The 19,332-nt window shown below is 34.9% G+C and overlaps 2 protein-coding genes across 8 annotated transcripts in view; one reads left to right on the top strand and one right to left on the bottom strand.

Annotated features, from left to right (window-relative positions):
• The first annotated feature begins 56 nt into the window (after window positions 1-56).
• On the top strand, window positions 57-5,128 carry LOC310733043 (uncharacterized protein). Of its 5 annotated transcripts, none has more exons than XM_083553900.1 (7): window positions 57-327; window positions 406-616; window positions 881-2,557; window positions 2,665-2,734; window positions 2,957-3,017; window positions 3,099-3,218; window positions 3,854-5,128. In XM_083553900.1, the coding sequence occupies exons 2-7, from the start codon at window positions 574-576 to the stop codon at window positions 3,983-3,985; spliced, it is 2,103 nt and encodes a 700-aa protein (XP_083410026.1). In that variant the 5' UTR covers window positions 57-327; window positions 406-573; the 3' UTR covers window positions 3,986-5,128. The 5 variants fall into 5 exon arrangements, with proteins under 5 accessions (XP_083410026.1, XP_083410025.1, XP_083410024.1 ...); XM_083553899.1 differs by having other exon boundaries at window positions 197-316; window positions 455-616; window positions 3,099-3,224; XM_083553898.1 differs by having other exon boundaries at window positions 223-327; window positions 3,099-3,224.
• kcnq2a (potassium voltage-gated channel, KQT-like subfamily, member 2a) overlaps window positions 4,114-19,332 on the bottom strand; it is a 27,856-nt gene continuing 12,637 nt past the window's right edge. Inside the window, exons 8-19 of one of the 3 annotated variants that reach the window (XM_083553891.1) lie at window positions 18,537-18,631; window positions 14,836-14,898; window positions 14,654-14,683; window positions 14,109-14,159; window positions 12,147-12,337; window positions 11,639-11,686; window positions 11,240-11,257; window positions 10,138-10,231; window positions 9,150-9,281; window positions 8,543-8,593; window positions 6,413-6,530; window positions 4,114-6,296 (exon numbers count right to left, since the gene is read on the bottom strand). In XM_083553891.1, the coding sequence (XP_083410017.1) occupies window positions 5,598-6,296; window positions 6,413-6,530; window positions 8,543-8,593; window positions 9,150-9,281; window positions 10,138-10,231; window positions 11,240-11,257; window positions 11,639-11,686; window positions 12,147-12,337; window positions 14,109-14,159; window positions 14,654-14,683; window positions 14,836-14,898; window positions 18,537-18,631 (1,590 nt within the window). In that variant the 3' untranslated portion in view covers window positions 4,114-5,597. The remainder of the gene's footprint in view (window positions 6,297-6,412; window positions 6,531-8,542; window positions 8,594-9,149; window positions 9,282-10,137; window positions 10,232-11,239; window positions 11,258-11,638; window positions 11,687-12,146; window positions 12,338-14,108; window positions 14,160-14,653; window positions 14,684-14,835; window positions 14,899-18,536; window positions 18,632-19,332) is intronic. The other 2 variants (XM_083553892.1, XM_083553893.1) reach the window with 2 other exon arrangements.

Genomic DNA, 19,332 nt, shown 5'->3' with positions numbered 1-19,332 from the left:
AAATCACAACATGGTTATTTTTTCAGAACTTAAATAGATGAAGAAATAAAATAGCTAACCAAGAATATTAGTTTTCTATATAATAAAACGTGTTTAAGTTTAGAAATGTATATTAACTGAGTGTAAAGATCACTGTTTGCAAACACTTGAATTGGTAAATAATGCAGACATGTTTGCATGCCTGTGTTTTTGCAGCATGCATGTACAGCTGTTTCTGGTACTGAAAGAGGATGTACCTTTTTCTGGGGTACTTAGTTGCGCACATTTGAAACCACAGCCCAAATCACATTGAACTCAACTAATGACGAGAAAACAGGTAATTTAATCGTGTTTTTATATTGGGGAGATATTCATCATTATTCTAATATCACTGATCAGTGCAGTTTTTTAACTGCTATCTATTAGGTTAAATTAAAAAGGAGGATAAAAAGATTTCACGACCTGATTTTGACAGGAAGTGACTGAGACACAAAGAAGTAGGCACTTGACTGAGCACAAATTTGTGTTTAAGTTTTTAAGAATCACATGAAATTTTGCAAATGAAACTACAAGCTACAGTTTTCAACAACAAAGATGGACCAAGGTTTTGCAGATTTGCTTGAAGGTGCATTTTCAGGTAAGAATAATTAATTTGTCAGTTTTGTAGCATTTGTCAAAATAAATTGTATTTATTTATTTTATTCCAAATTTTTTTTTTTTTTTAGAAAATATTTTATCTAAAAGCCATAACGACAAACTGTAAAAGGTTTTACAAAGGATGAGCATCCAAATCGAAGACGAATCCGATTAATGAAATGCTCTTAGCTCTTATTTATAAATATTTGTTTAATCAAACCACAGTACTGACTGTATTTATTGTGCACATTTTTGTCTTCTTCAGAAATTAACATAGATTTTCAGCATCTTCAATCAGATGAAGGCACTAACACATCTCAAACACAGCTAGTTATGGATGAGGACGAGGATGATATGAACGGTGCTAGTAAATGGCTGACATCAGAGCAAAGCTTAGTTGAGACTCATGTTTATGAACAGGATACAAATGAAGAGAGCTCTGATAGCAGTGACAGTGAGTCAAGTAATTCATTTGCCATCCACCCCGTGTCTACTATTTGCCTCTCTCATGGAATTGATAACGATCCAGTTTTAAACACGATGATTACAGAACAACAACTTCACTACAAAGCTGCCGAGTTTACGGCAGAGGAAGAAAACATGCAAAGTGACTTAGCAGCAGGTGTTTCTGTGCCCAGCATGAAGGAAGATGTTAAATTGCTCACAGAGGAGGAAGATACAGAGACATTTAATGTGGAATATCAGCAGCAGACATTGCCTCAAACACCAGAAGAAACGTCTTCCCAGTCAGAAGAAGATTTACAAGAGAACAATATCACAAAAGAACAGTCTTCTCAATGTGAATCTCTCGGTAATGAGGATGAACCTTTTCTTGCAATGAGTCCAAACATTGCACACAAATACGATGTCAGAGATGAGATAAAGGATTTTACAGAGGAAGACCAAGAACAGATCGAGGAAAGCCTTGCAGATTATCCCTCTGATTTATCACACAGTGAAACTGAAGAATCTGCTGAAAATGTTACACTCCACGATCACTGCACAGAGAGTGTTACGGAATTGTCAAATGCAGAAAAGGTGAACAATGATTATCCTGCCCAGCATACTAATTCGGGGATTAAGGGCCTGGTGGCGGAGATGATCTCAGCAGACACTGATCAGTCTTCACAGAGAGAAAAGTTTAATGAAGAGGATGTCCAGGAATCTTTAACAAAGGATAAAAACACAGAGACAATTCAAGACACCATGAATGTGGAGGATACTGAATATATAAGTAATGTTAACAATCAAGAAGACTGCATCAGTGACAGTAGCAGTGATGATGATCATGGCCCAAACCAGGAAGAAACTAATTTCATATCATTGGTGGAGCAGGAAGAGGAAATAAATTACGTTACACAGCATAACTACTCATCGGGGGACATGGAGATGATGGATAATAATATTGAGCACATATGTTCAGATATGGGGAACAAGGAATGCAACAGTCCTGAGAAACAGAATATGAGACATTTATTATTTTGTGATGTTGAGGATAAAGGCTTCACAAGCACAAACCCCATTTCATATGATGAAGAATCAATTACAGGACCTACAGAGTTACACTGTAGCACAGCATCAGTCAAATCAGACACAGACATAAAAAACTCTGACAAATCATCTTCAGAGGCTTTCGACAATGTAGACGATGCCAAAAATGTAATGAGTGAGGGTTTGTGGTCAGCACTGCTGATGAATGAAGACAATCTGGGCTTGGATGAATATGACTGGGGCTTGCCTGGCGATTCGGTTGAGATAAATTCAGGTGTAGGAGAAAACGAAGAGTACACGGAAGATGCCATGAATGAGTTCAACATTGATGATGATGATGATGATGATGATGATGATGAGGGGACTGAGCGGGACTGGGAGCAGGAGAAAACAAGAATTGAGGCATTTTATCGATTCTATGGTGAGCAGACTGAACCAGAAAAACAAGTGGGTAAGTGTCTATTTCTGTTCTCCATTATCTTTCCAAGGTTAATACATTTGTAAATAACACTGCAAGTAAGTAAGTTCTATTTATTTTGACTTTTTTATTCTCTTTAGGCAGAAACCACAAGGTTACCTTTTGTTTAGATAATGAATCTTCTGAATATGATGAAGAAGATTCTGACAGGTATGGACCTTTTCCTCCTACTTCATTGCCATATCAGTGCAGCCAATTTGTAGATTTGGTGAGAGTGCATGCTAATGGAATGTTTATTGCTCAAGGTTTCTTTGAATTCTAGTTCTCCCTCTTTAAAATCCTCTCTTGTTGGATTATACATATAACTTTAAAGGGTTCTTTTTAAGGAACAAAAACAGGTTCACTTAATTGGCCTTGTTCCTCATCTCTTAGCACTGAAGAGGAACTGGATTCAGATCTCAACACACCAGACCTCAACACATTGAAACCAGAGGTATTTAGTATGATGTCTCTAAAACAATAGATTATAACCATGTCATGTGATAAAGTTTAAGTGTTTATGTTTGTGTTGTAGTATCAGAGTGAGTCAGATGACCCACTGGAAAAGCCTTATTATCCTGAGAGGTCAAGGAAGCAACCAAAGGAACAGCAACCTGTGTGTGCAGCAGTGAAACAGCATCCGCCAAAGAACAGGGTAAAAGTCAGTGCTGTTGTGATCTGTTTAACTTTAAACAAATAATGAGCGCAATTTAAGTCTTTCTCTGGGCCTATTGTGTTTGAGGGAGAAAAAATACAAATAAACGTGTAGCACAATTGCCAGATTTGACAGCAGTGCTTTAAAATTGTATAATCTTTAATGAATAAAACAATGAAGTAACGAAGTTTTGTGTTAAAGGTTTTTATACGAGATACCATAGTAATTTTCCAATGCTAAATATTGTATATTTATTTACTACGCTCTGACATCATGCATTTGTTCAATTTATCGTACATTTTTAGTTTATCACCTGCAATATAACAGCAAAAGATTCACTGGCTCAGTCTCATTTTCTATTTTAAAACTCATTCCCTCAATGGCCACTCTTTATTTCACACTCTTTAAATTAATGAAACAAAAATTTCCAAACCTATTTTTAATAAACTGAAAGATTTTGAAGACTATGCCATGTTGGAACACCTGCAAAAAGCTGACACTGTTTCTGTTATTTTTTTAGTGCAACTTTAGTTATGACTGACACTTACGCCGACAAACCACCGCATGCATTAGCACATTAGCTACTTTCAAATAATTCACTTGTTCAGTTTCTTATCAAATTGTTTCTATTGCAGTGTCTCCCCATGCTGAAATCCACCCTAGCATTTGTTCTGCTGACAGCAATAGGTATCGTTTCATACTGGTGGGCAACAGAAGATCTGGAGTGGAGTCACGGACTTGACACCTCAATGCTATGGAAACAATAAGGATGAATAGTATCCACAGATATTTAACCTGGTACCTTTTTTGTATAGGTGTTCATAAGGAGCAAGAGATGTTCTCTAGATTTTATATGTGATTTATTAAAGTTTGTAAAACAGGCAGCAGACAAAAATCTATTTAAATCTAACCAACTTTATTTGCTGTAACATTGCAGACTTCCAACATGCTCTACAAAAACCCTTTTGAATAGTACAAAAAGATCTTTTTTTCGTCTCACCACAAAGTAACAACTCGGGCATGTTTTTTTTGTCATCAGTTTGGGCATCAAGGGAATGCAAGAATGTTTTTATAATTTCTTTTCTCTACTGGCATAGAATCCTGTATTGCCATTATCAATTCAGTCAAATTCCTCTAAACATGCCATGCATTTAGTGTACTCATTTATACTTTAACAAAAATATTTTGGGGGTCTTTAATAAAGCAGTATGAGTAGTCGTGCCATTAAAAAAGAGCCAATATCTGTCTCATGTGGATTGAAGCTGTGATACGTTTCTTGCTCCTGCACTGCAAATTCACACCAACTCTCCATAGCTTCATCTTCTTTAAAGATTTACATATATGTTCAAGCTAATAATGTTGCTTTTGCTTCATGTGGAATGTTGGTATACATCACAAGCTTCCAATGAATGCCTACGCCTGTTAACCATTAGATTTTACAGTTTTTTTAAACAATAAATATCACAAATGTAGTTGTTAATTAATTAACCTTCGATGAAATATTAACCACATTGGAATTTCCAAAGGCATGGTGATGCTTATGGACTCCCAAGTTAATGATTATAATAAACATTTAATTGAATGTAAAATGTAAACATTTGTATTGTAAAAACTCCTGTAAATGTATCAATAAAAAATAAAGTTCATGCTAAGTTTATAAATATATTGCAGATGGAAGTAAAAATGTGTAAATGTAAATCGTGTTTAGAAGTGCTCTCTCTGCATCTTTGGTTGGGGTAATCTTTTGTTGTTGTTGTGGTTGTTTGTTTTATTTTCTTTTTTGTTTAAAAGCAACAGTTTCCATTAAATATGTGACACAATTTCATACATTGCTCTTATGTATGTTTATCATTACAGTCCCTTATGTTTTTCTATAAAAGAAATAAAAAATAAATTAAATAAAAGCAAAAGCAGGCATACTATCATTAATTATTATTGTGTATGTACAATTAATAAGTAAAGTGCTTCTAATATTGCCTTGGTAATAAGCATTGGCACCATATCTATACTACATTAGTACAAACAAATCACACACGAGACTAATAACTCATGCCAAAACCTGCTCACATGAAAACTCAGTTGTGTAAGTGTGCAAACAAGGCAGATGTCTTAATTTAAGAGGCCACAAAGTATTACATTTCTTTGTTGAAGACACTCTTGTGCCAAAGCAGTATGATCATTTTGAACATGATATAGCCATACCAAATAACAAGTGTCCATTGAGTGCATCATATTCATTGGGTTCCAACTGTGTTAAATGTTTTTAATTCCTCATGCATTAATGACAATGAAAAACTTTGATTAAGTTTTTGTTGATATTATCCACTCAGGATCTGAAGGCTCTTGTTGCGATTTGAAGGCTCTTTTAGGCTTTTTTTTTTACTTCAGACCTGGCCAGCCCCTGTCTCCGAATGCCACTTCTCCTGTAAATGATAAAGGTGAAGGAGCACCAGGTGTGTAAAGCTCTGAGTCTGTGTCTGATTCCCCTTCAGCCAGGTAAGGTCTGATGCGAGTGCAGAACACCACTCCTCTTCCTCCCCCAAACAGTCCAAGATTCACTGGAGGAAGCAAATCTTCCTCCTTGGTTTGTGAGATACTGAAGCCACTGAATGAGCGGTCTAACTCCTCATGGTCCACTGAAGGAATGGACAGAGACGTGTCGCTGTCAACACCTGTGTTAGGCCGTGTGCGTCTGTGTCGCCTTTGGCGTCCGCATTCTCCACTTTCATGTGTTGGTGGGGGTGGAATGCGGTACAGAGATGGATCATCGGTACCTGGAGATGCCCCACGGCTATTATTCCAAAGAGGTACATTAAGTGGTTGCTCGTTCTGCTGATCCCAGGATGTAGATGGGTGGCACATGCTGTTAACAGGCATCCCAGTTGGGCTGGGTTCTGGGCTCTTCTTTTCCTTCTGCTCGTCCTGCACCTTCTCGCTCTTGTCTTCTGGGCTGTGGTAAGGTGGTGCTGGATCAGCCATCTTGAAGCCCAGCAAAGCCTCAGTTTCAGAGCGTGGAATACCCATGCGTGTGGTGTATACATTCACCAAGAAGTCTAGTTTGCGGTCCATCGCAACCACCTGCATGGCCAAAAGTTGTTCTTAGCTCTCTTAATACACTAACATATAGAAACTGCCCTCTAGGTTCTATTACCAATAATCATAAAAATGTATATATGTAACACATGGAACATTACCTGAGTCTCCATCCTGACAAATCGGCCCATCATGCTGGGGTCATTTTCCTGAGCGGTCTCACTCTTGGGTTTCTCCTTTTCCCCTGATGATACTCCCTTCCCCACTATCTGGTCCACCCTGACAATTCATGAAACAATCTCTTCTATCTAGAGCTAAGATAATGTAATATTTCTTACAAAAATACAATGTACGTAAAATAAAGTCAAAGAAACATTAACGAAGGGTCCTAAGTATCAAAAAAAAGATGCAAATGTTTAGGAATATGCACTGAATCATGCACTGTTGGGTATATGGAAGACAATAATGGTCCCTGGATGACTTTGCAATTTTCTTTGTTTATTTTCTTTCTTTTTTTGAATGAGACATGCAAAATAATGCTGCACTGTTTACCATTATCATGCTCTCTAAGTCACACACATCAGACTAAAAGGGTTAGTGCCCCAGTCTTTGCAAGAGCAAGATCTGAGAAAGTATCAGACCATGATCTGCATTCCAATAGCATTTTATTGTGCTCTCATTGCTTTCCATTGCTATAAGGAGGGGTGAGGTGAGATCAGTGGTTAAAATACACCTCATTGGACTTTTTTGTTTTGTTTTGTTCTCTTTAAGATTTAGGAATAGAATTAGCTACACACTTTATGAGTTGAATTTGCCAGAAGCTTTTGAAACTGGTTGATCCCACTGGTGTAGTTCATTATAGACCAAAAAAGTACATTTTTGACTAAACCTCTAAATAACTTTTGGCGATTTGCAAACAATCTGATGCCACACATATCACACAAAACTGTTACCAGTCTATAAACATTAGCCAGCTTACTATGTAGTCTAAAACATTAACATTACTCAGTGTGTAACAATGAGAAAAATGTGTGAATTCCCTATGTTAGTATTTTCTTGGTCTGATTTAGTTATACGCTATTTCCCATGTATAATTGAATGTTGACATACTGTAGTTAGTTCTCTATTTAACAAATTTATGTACATTCTTATACTAATTTCTTACACACATGAATACAAATGTTCAAAATGCAAAATATTACACAACATCTACTGTATATATAAATTAGGCTCTACCTGTAGCAAAGCCTAAGAAAATGACCACTGACATGAAGTTGACTATTAACCATAGAACAACATCTTTTTCTATAGAAATACTTTTTGCATGTTATTTAATTAGATTTATTATAGCTAATTAGATATTATTTATCCAAAGATTTGGAAAAGGAAAGGGATATTAAGGGTTGGGTAGCGTCTCTAAATCAGAAATCCGGTATCCCATTCATAGGAAAATGCATCTCTGACTAATTTTGTAAGGCCTTGTGTGGTTTATATGGTGAATATAGTTTAGCTGGACAGTTTGCTGGTGTCTGGATAATGATATTATATGCCTTGACCACTGTAACAGTGTAAGCAAGTTTGATAACTATTCCACTTTAATTTAGTTTGATGCTATGTATTTAGTAATGCTGTCCTGCCCCACAAACAAAGTATAGTCACAAACCACTTAATTTTGCAAGACAGCAAGCTACCAATATAGCTAGTCATCTAGGTGATATAAAAGGCAAATGCATCCCCTACATTCACTCTTTTGCTGCAGGTATTTAATCTGTCAAAGTTGACAAGGTCACATGGAAAATAATATTGCAATGCAGAAAGATCCAACCAGCTGAGAAGTGATTTATTAACTGTACATAATGCCAGTCATGTCACTAGCAACACTTTTAAAAAATTTATTTAAAAAGAGTGCAAATGAAGAATGTTTAAAAAATATTACCTGGTACCATGCCTTATGATGCTTCATGCTTCACTGATTCTATTGTTAATGGTTGGCTTGATTGTCCTTTTCAAATGCAAGAATGGCATGCATAAATGTATTAGTCCCCCACTATTTAGAGTATATGCTCACTGGTGTAAGTACATAATTATTGGACAGCATTTACATGGTTTTATATTGCTGTTAAAACAGCAGCTATAAAATGTGTATAACTAATAACAGACATTTGAATAATATAGTCACGATTAAAGAACAGGATACTGAACTAGTTCATTAGAATTAAGTTGGGTAGTAAGCACTGCAATGCTGTTCAATAATAGGCAAACTGGAAACTCTGCGCCTTTTGATTACGTACTTCTTATGGCGAGGGGTCGAAGGGGGTGGGGGGCCCACAATCAAATCAATCCTGCCAAAGTACATAGAGAAGAAATGGGGCAAAGCATCATGAAGCAACACATGGACACCAATCACAGTGCTCCACAGAGAACCAATGGCAAATAAGTGAGAATATATTCCATGCCCACATTTGTCATGACACACAGGCAATGGTATCAGCTGTTGGAATATATTTTATATGTGTGGAACAATGGTTTGATTTCACAACATATATGAATCTTATTTGAGAGAAAAATATGAGTGTTGACTCACATCAGAATTATGGAATGTGAGAAGAAAATAAAAAGGAAAGAACTGGAGATATAAAACTTCGATTCATTCTTGCACAATCATTTGTTTTTAAAGGTGCACGGGTGCTCGGAGTTCTGTGCCACTGAAGTGTAGCACTGGGGGTGTTTAAATGGTAGCAGAAATATTACATTGTGTAACCACAAGAGGGCACTGTTGCTGGAAATTAAAAAACGTGTTAATGTGTATTAAAAAAGCATGTGTTCAAGACATCTCAAAATTATGAACCCAGTTGTTATGTGAAAGTAAATGCAACTGTGATTGGACATTAGTCTTGCCTGGACTGCAGGTTCTTGATACGAGACAGCATGTCCAGATGGCCTGCTGAATACTGCTCAATCACATCCATTACATCATATGGCCTCAAGCTCTCTTTAAACCTCCTCTTAGACACCAGGAAACGCATGATACTGAGAGCAAGACAAGCACATCTACTAAGTTAAAAGAGCAATATCGAGAGAAGTGGTTTCACTAGATTTGATATAAAAAATATACATTCATATAATACTATAGTACTATCAGACATACAATTAATACTATTTCGAGACCAATATTTTTTTTTTTTTAAAGATGATTGCAGTAAATCATAATCATGCAGAAAAGCAAACAATTTGCACACCAAAGACACCAGCTGTGCATTTGTAAAAAGTAAAAAATATACAATCCCCTAAAAGTTCAATATGCTGCTTTAAACCAAAGACATCTGGGTTTGAGATCATTAGATGAATATGAGATTATTAGAGTTTTTGTTTTCATTTTCTGATACTTGTGTCTAGATATAACAACAACAAAAAAAAAGTAGAACTTTTTTTTAAGTGATCAGAAATATTGTAAGTGATTAACAGGTGTTTCTTGTTCAGTTACGCCATGTTAATGTGATTGCTTAAACAATTAATAAGTCTGAATGTCTACTTTTGGTTTCATGGTACAGTATAGCAAAAACAAATGTATTTTTAACAGTCAGAAACGGGATTGTATATTTTATTGTTTGATGTTTATTAAAACCGATATCAATTATACTAACTACTTTTGTAAAGGTCTCACTCTTAAATGGACAAAACACATCAATTAATGCTTTATACTATAAACTCTATATTATAACTTTAAAAATAGAAGCTGTAAGCCGAGTAGCTTTATAGTAAGTCAAGGTGAATTAACATCAAGTGCAGTACCGTTTGCATAATTCAGATACAATTATTTACTAAACTGGTAAGTGAACATCTTCAGAAACATTATAAAAAGACAGTCGACGTGGCCGTCTCCTACCAGATTGCCCTTATAGTTGCTTTCAGTGCAGGAGACATATCTTGCATAAATTCATACGTTCTATCATCGCCAAAGTCCTCAGGAAGACTCGCTTCTATAACACACAAATCCACAAACTCTCTTAAAAACTGGATTCACTTATATTCATCAGACTTTCCACATGAGTAGTGATCCAGTTAGTATTTTTCAGTATTAGGCAGTAATCTTAAAAACACAGATTTCATCATTATAGTTATTATTTAATAGCTTCGTATGTTGCATAATTATCTTTTAAGTGTTATCTTTTTTTAAGCAGAAAAGTTTGACATGCTTCAATGTTCTCATCCTAAGAATAATTGCATTATTAACCATGCACAAAACACTTACCTGACACACTGAACAATTAACCACACTGTGCACATAAAAAGACTCACAGCAAGGCAGATTAAGACTCCAGCAGGTTCTACACTACTACTAGCGGGCATGTTACAGTGGTAGAAAATGTAGCAAGATTTGTTTTATGTCATATGAATTAAGCTATAAATGTGAATCATATAAATCATATTGCACAAGTCATATGAATTATGCATCCAATTCAAATGACATAATAGCAGTGAATCTTTGATAAAATCACTGATTATTTTAAACAACTAAGTGTGTTTTCTATAGAAGCAGAGAGAAATCCTCATGCAGGTAAATGCAAAAAATTGGGGGGGGGGGGATTAGAAAAAAGACAAAATATATTTGTTTGCAACACATTCGGTCATAAAAACACATTCATCACAGAATGTATTGTTGCATAATACCCCAAAAAGAGACATAATCATTAAGGTAATTGATTATTAAGAATTCTGCAGATGTGCATATTCAGGCTTTTAAGATATGACTTCACTACCAGCATTGGCCTTTAGAAGCCTTGGTTGGTGAGATGCAGGAATCAGCAGAGTTTATGACAGAGGGTGTTGCATGGAAAGCAAATCTTTTTAAAGCAAGCTGCAACTCAGTAATTAAAAAGCCATTTTTAGACATGCACACTTTTCCTTTCCTCAGCTGCACCTAGATGAGCTTGTGTTATTGTGTCTTAACATAGAAGCACAACCCTAAAAAACATGATTTGTCTTACTGATCAACCCCTCAATTGCTGCCAAAATGTGGAGAGAGAGAGAAATGGGAAAGAAATGGTTAAAAGTTTCAGATGAAAATGGCTTAAAGAACCACATGTCAATCATAAGTTGCAGATATTATGTGGCTAATTATTGCCCTTTATGAATGGACACATCATGATTAAATGATGTCATGGCTTTGATGCTGAAAGTGAACATTTTGGGCCATGTTTTTTTTTTTTTCTTCAATTATTCAATCAAGTGCAGAAATCTATTAACTCCCCAAAACATTAACGTTTGAGGCAGTGATTGACTAAAAAAGCAGTTGCAGTTACTGTGTATATCTATACATTTTTATAGAGCAAACTGCAATATCATCTCGATACTTTCTGGATCATATTTTTGGATCACAGCCTAACCTGGAGAACGCTTCTTTCCGATGTCTTCATCCTGCATCTCAATCAGCACTTTTTCAGTGAAGAGAAATGAGAAAGGAAGCGATGAGAGTGTAGACTGTAAGCAGGAAGATATGAAATATAAAATATATTTTTTCTTTAAAAGCTGTTCACTACATGGCATGAAGATGCAAAGAAATTATCTAGTGGAGGGGAGCTATCAAAAATCCTGTAAATTGCATATGGATCTGTAGAGTCAATAAAAACTTGTATGTTATGGTAATAATTAAGCATCAACTCTTTGTTTTTAAAAAAAACATATGCTGATTAAGAGGCTATATCTGATGCCATGCTTTAAATATGACAGATCTGGGAAAAGGCTCTGACAGCTAGATCTTTGCCCGTCAATACAACCTGTGCTTATTGAACACATAGTCCACAAATTAAAGTAATATAGGTGGGTGTAAAGGTGTATGTTTGCCTGCATGAGTAATTACTGTGCATATTTTATAAGAACAAAAAAGATTCTGACCTTCTGAGGCCCGACCCTCTTTCATCTTAAAGGAGTGTTTGGAGCGGTTTCGCTCAGTGAAGCTCCAGCTCTTAGGAACTTTGCTAGGACTTTCTGGTGCTCCATCGTCAGCTCCAGGTGATTTGGTTTCCTTTCCCCCTGCACTCTTAGAGGGGCTGGTGAATGCTTTCTCTTTAATGCTTGGCTTCCGGCTGTGGAGGAAGCATTTTCGGGGTATACAAGTAAAACAGAAGCAAAAGGATAATAGAATTATTATATATTGATGATATTCATTGACAGTACACTGCTGAACAATTTGTACATTTGTTACTGTAAAAAAGATAGTCTAACATTGTTTGATTAGAAATATTATTAATATAGAATACATGATAGTTTCATTTTCAAAAAGGCTTTCAGTTTCAGCTTAGTTTAGACGGACATTTAGAAATAAGAAGCAAAAAAAATGTAAATAATGTGCATGAATGTGCATGAAATAAATAAAAGTTGTATTGTCAGAAAGTATCTTTTCATTTCCTTTCAGTGTCAATAGTCACATTACTTCATGATATATTTATACAATTACAAACTCATTTACTTTAAAAAACTTTATAAAACCATATAAACACCAAATGGCATTAAAACATTTCAGCTAACTCTGTTTTCCTACTTCTATCCTATCCTTTTTTTTTTTTTACATTATAAGAACAACAATCACAATAAAAAGGGAAAAAAAGGTGTTATTATTCTTAACATTTATGCCATGCATTCTACAGCCCCCACATGCTGCCACAGCCATGTACAATGCAGCAGAAAAGAAAGCACAAAAGACGTCATGCGCTTTATAACATGCTGAAAGTGTTTGTATGCAGAGCATGCTGAAAGTATGTGCTCTACAGTCTTCGTTTTAGATTGTATGTTAAGTCTGTGAAGAAATAATAGGCATTTTGTAAAAGAAAAGGGAACAAAAAACAGTCTAACTTATGTATTTAACACATTGATCAGGTGCAAGATTATCAAGCTTGCCTTATATAAATTACCACTCAAATCTGATTTGTGCCGAGTACTTTCAGAAACTATGCTAAACTGTGGGGGGTGGGGGGGGGGAGCTTTGTGCAAAGCCTGAAAAGCTAACGACGATAACACAAAATAGTTAAATTTTATGCTTTTATTTATTTCTAAAATAAAATGATGCTTTTTTAGGGGGTTGCTGTTGTGGCAGAAATTGACAAATAAATTGAAATGTCATTTGGACATGAAAAGTACAGATGAAATCGTGTCATTTGTTGCAGGCCGCACCTTGCAGTAGAATGCTAGCTTTTAATAAAGCTTCCTGCAATGGATAAATGGTAGGCACCATGGTCTAATGACACAGACGCTATCTGTATTTTGCATAGCTCTGAACATTTTATTTAAAAGATAAGTAGATTCCAAATACAGGTTTGGCCTGAGGTGGGTTTGGAGGAAATCGTTAATATTTGAGTGAATGTTGGGATTTACTTTTTACACATATGTTTTTAAGCCAAGACAATACACAAAACCCTATTGGGCAACTTTCAGACTGTTAAAAGATCTCTTGAAATGGTAAGGCTGTGCTACAAGCATCTCTCTTGCATTTTCTATCTCTGTTTATCTGTATATCCTTATAACAGTCCCTCTCTACCTTTCTGGCTTCAATGAAAGCTTGGTTTGATTTTGATCACATCGACAGCTCTCTGGTTTACATGTTGGTCTTTTTTACCATATCAGGGCAGACACACTATTGACAACAACAAGAGCATTCAACTAAATTCAACTATTTTAAACTATTTTATTTATCTGCAAAAATGGCACTTGACATTTTTTTACATTATAAAGAATACAATTGAAGGTACGAATTCGGAAACAGGGTCAGAAATGAGAAATTATAGACAGAGAAAAGACACAGATCCAAGTGCTGGAGAGAAATCCGGACGTGCAGATGTTAGTATCTGTGTGCTACGGTACCTATTGCTTCTTGGGCAACACCCACAGAGGGTGTCTTTGTGTGAAATCTCACTACAGCAAGTGTGGTTCAGTGGGTGGTGAGAGACACAAGAAATTGTACAAGGAATAGTCAAAATGGTGGAGGCCATAATTAAGAGATAATTAATTGAGAAGACAATTCCACTTGGAAATATGAGCTGCACTTAATTTTACAGTACAGTATTTTACAGGGTAGTCACTTGGCAAACATATGCAGTTCGAAGATAAATTTAGGAATTTCAGTAACTTTTGTACACTTACAAAACGAGGTATTGAGATAAGCTGTTTAATGTGTTGTACCTTGTAAATACATGAAGCAGTACTGTAAAATAAAGTGCTACTAAACTACATCTATATAATTGTGAATAACAGATATCCATAGAAAATGCATGGACTTTGCATTCCCTTAAAGAATAATGCTGGTGCACAGAACTCCCAAAAAATCTGTGACATGAATGATTTTGTTATGAGTGGTTTTTGGGAATTCACATTCAAAAATCTTTTAAACCTTTAGTTACATAACCAACCTGGGAGAACCTTCAGGATGTGAATCCTTCCTTTGGTTAAAAAAATTGAGACACACACATTAGTGAAGTTCTGACTAATTAAGGAATTATGAATAATAACAATAAAATCACTAACGAAAAACAGATCCATATCTCATATATACTACATAAGTTTTATAGTAGGAAAATTGTGCCACTCCAACCTGAATCCAGACTTGCCCTTCAGACTGCGCAAGAGGTCCAACTGATTGAGAGGTGGGATCAGTCTAAGGAAACATGTTCACAGAGTACACACTTATTTAAGTACATTTGCTATTTTTATTGTGTCTGGTGCAAACTATATATAAATTTTATATACTACCTGTAAAAAATTTCTTTCACATTTATTTATTTGTTTCTACTATTTTCTTTAATTAAAAAATACTGAATAGATTCACTAGATAAAAAATGTTAAATAAATTGAAACATCCTAAGTTTTCCTTTTTTTTTAAATGTGTATGTTCAAGCATCTTCTCAATCAGTTTTACTTCAAGGTCCAAAACAGATGGAGATCGTCATTGAATGAAAACTACATTGTTATAATTACACATGAATAAAAATTTACATTTACACTTGTCTTTATCAAAGGTCTGTGTACTTACAGTAGTCATTCTATTTAAGTACCAGAAATGCAAGCAACAGTATTGTAAAAAAAATAAAAAACAAAAAAAGTGAATAAAAGGAATGAAAAAAAAATAAATAAAAATATATATATATAAATATATATATATATATATATATATATATAAAAAAATTGAACTATGCCTGGAAGTTGAGTCATGTCAACCTTTCACCACTCATCCGAGCAGCATCTCTAGTCAGCGTGAGGAAGCTGCTCAGATGAGTAGAGAATTGTTTTGATCCAACCAGATAGAAGTCAAGTTGACTCAACTTCCACATAACCGCATCTGGTTGAATGAAAATCTTCACAGACACATTCCTAAAAGATGATAAAATAATAAAAAAAAATTGTGTTTTTAATTGTCAGATACACAATACTAAAGCAACTTTTTTTTTTGCTTCTTTGTATATCACAAAATGAAATAATACATGAACTAAAACAGAAACCTAATCCAGTAAATCAGTTTTTGAAGACAGGACAACAATTAACCTACTGAGTCAAAGCTAATCAATGCACACATGTTCTGCTTTTTTATCTTTAGGGATAGCATTGGGATGATAATCTAATAGTATAATAGATATTGTGAGAATAGGATTGTCCTGCATAAAAAATATCACAGATTATGACAAGATCATGGGCAAGCAAAAGGTTTCCCGACTGTAAATCTTGTACCAAACATGATTTAACATTCAATTTCAACACATGGTAAGCAAACCTATAAATGAGTCCTGAAGACTAAGCTAACTTTAAACTGGAATGATTAAATTAATTTAAATAATGTATTTAACTGTTTGGGGGCTTGGGGTGTGAACACAGTATTCCTGTGATTAACAAATAAAATTGCTGTGGGATTGCTTTGGGCATAGCATTTTCCATCTAATATACATTAATAAACTACATAGTCAGTGATAACAAAACATAAACATGAGTCACTTTTAGGATTGGTATCTTCCATTTCTGACAATAAAAAGACATCTTATTGATTTCTAAATTATTATAATCACATTACCAAATTTTGTTTTCTGTTAATAAGAGAAAAAATTAGTGAACAATAAAAATACTTCTCTAGAAATTTGACTGGGACTGTGTGTAATTTATATATTCCTGTGACTAATAAAAGTAAAATATGTCCACTTGATGGCCATCTTGGCAGTTTTCCCAGACAAGACTAGGCTCCTATCTGTTTGAATGGGAGTAAACCCATAAACATGAATCAAATCGATGAGGTGGTCTTTCAGACATTACTATTAAAATATTGTAAGCAGCATGTGATTTTTAAGTTCATTAAATATAGAGAAAAATGTCTTGTATCTGTGCATACATTAATAGAAGAATCTGGTATGATGATTCCAGGAATTTACTTTAAAGACAAGCCTGATTCAAAATACAACTTCCATGCTGAACATTACATGCTGCCTATTGCTGCATTCATATTTTATGAACTGGCATCTCTCTCAAATCAGACTATTTCTGGTCGTAATCAGTGTTTAAGAGGATGTTAGCTTCAGTCATCAAAGAAGTCCAACAACCTGTAACCTTTTAAACCTTTTCCTTCTTCTAAGGACATTATGATACAATTATGTAGCATCCTGGTTTAAAAAATGCGTGTGTGTGCGTGTGTGTGTGTGTGTGTGTGTGTGTGTGTGTGTGTGTGTGTGTGTGTGTGTGTGTGTGTGTGCTATTTTTTAACAATTACTCTAGATTCTATTTCGGTAGCTAGCCCTGAAGACACCCAAGAAACTATGAAGATTAAACCAAGCTGTATTCAAGGAGGTGCTCAGTAAATACAGAGAATAAATCTTCTCTTTCTTCCATTAACCTACACTCAAGCACCATACAGTAATAGCTGCAACAAAAATTCACAGAATAACTGCAACAGAAATCACAGCCACATAAAAATAAAATGATAAGAAAAAAACCACATTAGTGTCTGCAGGATTCGGATTTGTATGAGGAAGAGGTCATCAGTCCTAAATTGATTATTGTGGACAAAACCAGAATAGCAGTATAATCTAGTTACCCACTGTGTCTGGTTCTAATACACTGGAAAAGTCAAATCAGCCACAATCTTTATGTCTACTTAGTTTGGATTAGAGGTGATGACAATGGAAGCATTTCCTAAGGTCACTTTAAATATTTGTGCAATGCTGTAAAAACATTTTGATGCTCCTCTTTATTACAGACCTTTATAACTCTATTTAATATACTTGGCTGGCAAAACTCTGTCCAGCCTTGTAATGCCCATGGTTCCATATCTTTATAAACTTTATTACCTACCTGCTTTTCAATATCTGCAATTCTAATGACTTTATTATAGTTCTGCTTTCTATTTCTTTTCTATGCAAAACAACGATCTTATTTGTGAATAAACATTTGCAGATTTATTATTTTAGTGCCATAATTCATCATAGAATTTTTACAGAGAAACTATGACTTTCTGTTAGATTGACTATCTAGTTATCATGCTACGTTAACAGACCAGCTGAGAGAGTGAACTAACAGGAATTTGTACACAGACATTTCTTTAAGAATTCCACCAATGGCTACAATGCACATTAAGGCTCTCTGCCAAGCACATGTCTTTGACTTCTCTCTTGTAAGTTTATGTTAAGCTTGTAAGTTTATGTCTGTTTGGCAGTCGCATGCCATCTTGCCAGCTTTATATTTACTGATTTAGTATTTGTATTTGCCAAATGCTTGCTCTTTAACCTGCCTCATGATTAATGCCTACCCCTACGGGTTGTCTGCCAAATTATTTTGGATTTTTTTTCCTTTATAGCATGGATTTAAGTGATATCTATCAGGTTGCAATGAGTTTATCTGTAGCGTTTTCTAAATGTAATTCATTACAGCAGCTACACCTCATAATATATATAAAAAAAAATGGTATAACAATGGGGAAAAATTCAGAATACCACATAATCAGAAAATCTTATATCATGAATATTTTTATTATTATTATTACACTTCAAACTACAGTAAAATGACAAATGCTAATAAAACCAATACCTCAAATTCATATCTTCAAAGTAGAATGGCTAGCATGTTTCTGGTGGTGAAAGAGAGAATGTTTGCTGTGCGAGCTCAGTGAAAACTTCCCATTATAGTTAAATGAATGTAGGCATTATTGCAGAATGCGCTTTTCTTTCGTAAGGCCTATTATACATTATGAGTGGTATGCTAGAAATGCTATGTTTATAGATTAATAGGTGAGAAAGAAATAACAGAAATGCATTGCAGTACCTGTACATTGGAACAGACACTGTCTGTTCGTAAAAATCCCAGGTTGATAGCAGGTCCGTTCGAGAGAGGTTTGTTGCATAAAATCTCCAGGCAGCCTGAAGACAAAACATATATTAAAATTTCTAATTAAAATTGGTGAAAAGTTATATAAAATAGGCACACTATTTAAAACTTTTTTTTATGTGTTATAACAAAAAAAAAAAAGCAAGGACAGGGAAGGTAGTCAGGGTTGAGAGTAAAATGGATAAAGTTAATAAAAAGCAGTCAAAATTATGCTTTAGAAGACAAACAAAACAATTAAACAAACCAAGTGAAACCTTGCACATTGTCAAAGGGGAACTGGAGTGGTTCAAACCTGAGAATCTGACTATGTTCAAAAGGCCAGACCTCAAACTGTTTGACAACCTCTAGAAAGAATTTGAATATTGCTGTTCCCCAATTGGATCCAACAGAGATTAATCAATTTACCAAGAGAAATTGGCAAAAAATTTCTCCCGAGGTGCAAAGCAGATAGAAGATTTTCAGTGCCAGGTTGTAAAACTACAATATGGGGAAATGTTCAAGGGTGATGAATATTTATGCCAGGCACTGTAGCATAGAGCATTAAGCCCATTCAGGCAAAACTAATGTTGCATGAATGAGATAAGAGTACACACTGTAATTTAAGAGAATAATTGAAAATGGTAATGAGGCTAACAGTCCAAATGCATTAGATTTATTTCCATACATTTGATTATTGGCAATGACTTGATGTTTTATGTATGTTTCTTTAAGTATATTACATGGTGGAGTGTTG

The sequence above is a fragment of the Silurus aristotelis genome (genome assembly GCF_946808225.1).
Source record: "Silurus aristotelis genome assembly, chromosome: 11".
NCBI classification, from domain to species: domain Eukaryota; kingdom Metazoa; phylum Chordata; class Actinopteri; order Siluriformes; family Siluridae; genus Silurus; species Silurus aristotelis.
This window is presented reverse-complemented; position numbering and strand designations above follow the sequence as displayed.